General features: G+C 42.8%; 1 protein-coding gene across 1 annotated transcript; it reads left to right on the forward strand.

The window, feature by feature from the left end:
• Window positions 1-1159, forward strand: LOC9662247. Its single transcript, XM_024662720.1, has 3 exons — window positions 1-528; window positions 615-956; window positions 1013-1159. The coding sequence occupies exons 1-3, from the start codon at window positions 493-495 to the stop codon at window positions 1157-1159; spliced, it is 525 nt and encodes a 174-aa protein (XP_024518488.1). The 5' UTR covers window positions 1-492.
• The last annotated feature ends 312 nt before the right edge of the window (window positions 1160-1471 follow it).

Below are 1471 nucleotides of genomic sequence, written 5' to 3' on the forward strand. Positions count from 1 at the left end.
CTTAGTAGGAAATGGCGTGCTGAATGGGGTCTTGTGCATCCTTGGAGCAAGCTTGTGAGAGATCTATTAGAAGGATGAAGCTATAAAAAGGGCCTATGGACATTGCATGTGAAAAATGACTCAATGAAGAAGAGGAGAGAATTCTTCAGGTGATGAAGCTGGTTCACCACTTTGTGGTAGCAATTTTTCCATTGGACAGTATAGCTTTGGAGTTCCAGAATTCCGTCTACCAGAGGCGCCAAACTTTCCTATAGGCAGCGATTATTCAGCATATGTCAATCCCGTAACAGCACATGATTTCCTCCATGCAATTCAAGATGTGGTGCAACAAAGGCTCTTTGACAACATCAGGGAGAGTCTTTTCTTCTCAGTTTTGGTAGATGAAAGTACTGACCATGGCTGTGTGTGAACAGCATTTGATCATTTATATGGTCTACTTGCTTGGAGGGAAGGAGCTACACTGTGACTTTCTGAAGCTTCTACAAGTGTAGAATGGGACATCAGAATCGATCTTTGAAACACTACAAGGTTTGCTCTTGAACATGAATTTGAGAGTAGAGAACATGATAGCCTGTGCTTCGAGTATGGTGGGCCGTAACACAGGTGTGCTCCAGAGGCTGAGAATGATTTGTCCCAAGATCATTGGCGTGCACTGCGTAGCTCACCGAGAGGCTCTTGCTGCCAAGGATGGCTTTACAACCAATCAACCAATCTTTGACGCCATCGACAAGCTAGCTGAAAAAATCAAGTCGTGGCTGGGGAAAAGCTCTTTAAGGCATAAAGAGCTAAAGGAGCTTTTACAGTCATATTGTCTTAAGGAGCTCAAGATGCTAGCAATGCATGATGTTCGTTGGCTATCTAGGGGAGAAGTGAGGCTGGTGATAGCTATGCCTGCTTTGCTTGATCAGTGGAAAATTGCAGATAAAACTCAGTACTCCAGCCTCACGACCATTCAGGTATGGTTTTTTCTAGTTAAAATTAGTGTAAGTTCTAATTTAAACTATCATTTTAGGTTCAGTTTTTTATTCATTTGCTAGCAGATGTTTTGGCTGAGCTGAACAAGTTGAACGTCCTTTTCCAAGCACAAATGACAAATTGCTTGGAGATTGTATCATTTCTAGATATGACAATTGAAACTTTGAAGGGGCACAAAGGATAGTGTGAATGGAGAGCTTTCTTATGTCAAGGCTGGAGGGGATAAGTCTGTACACAAGTTATAATGCAAGCCAGTGGAGGTGAAGAACACTAGGATGTCAAGTGAACCTGCTCAATCTTCAAGTGTTGTTCCACTTGGTCTAGATTTGAATGCTCTAGGGACAGCTTTATTGCCAGCACCAACTCCAGGTTCAGTAGGAGATTGTGTGATCAAGGGCCAAGCTTATGTTCAAGCAACAGTGAACACGTTGAACACCTGTTTTCCAGATGTTACCTTCTTCAACAGCTTCAAGCTATTTAGACCAGTGTCGTAGCC

This window comes from Selaginella moellendorffii, unplaced genomic scaffold (assembly GCF_000143415.4).
Source record: "Selaginella moellendorffii unplaced genomic scaffold, v1.0 SELMOscaffold_92, whole genome shotgun sequence".
Lineage (NCBI taxonomy): Eukaryota > Viridiplantae > Streptophyta > Lycopodiopsida > Selaginellales > Selaginellaceae > Selaginella > Selaginella moellendorffii.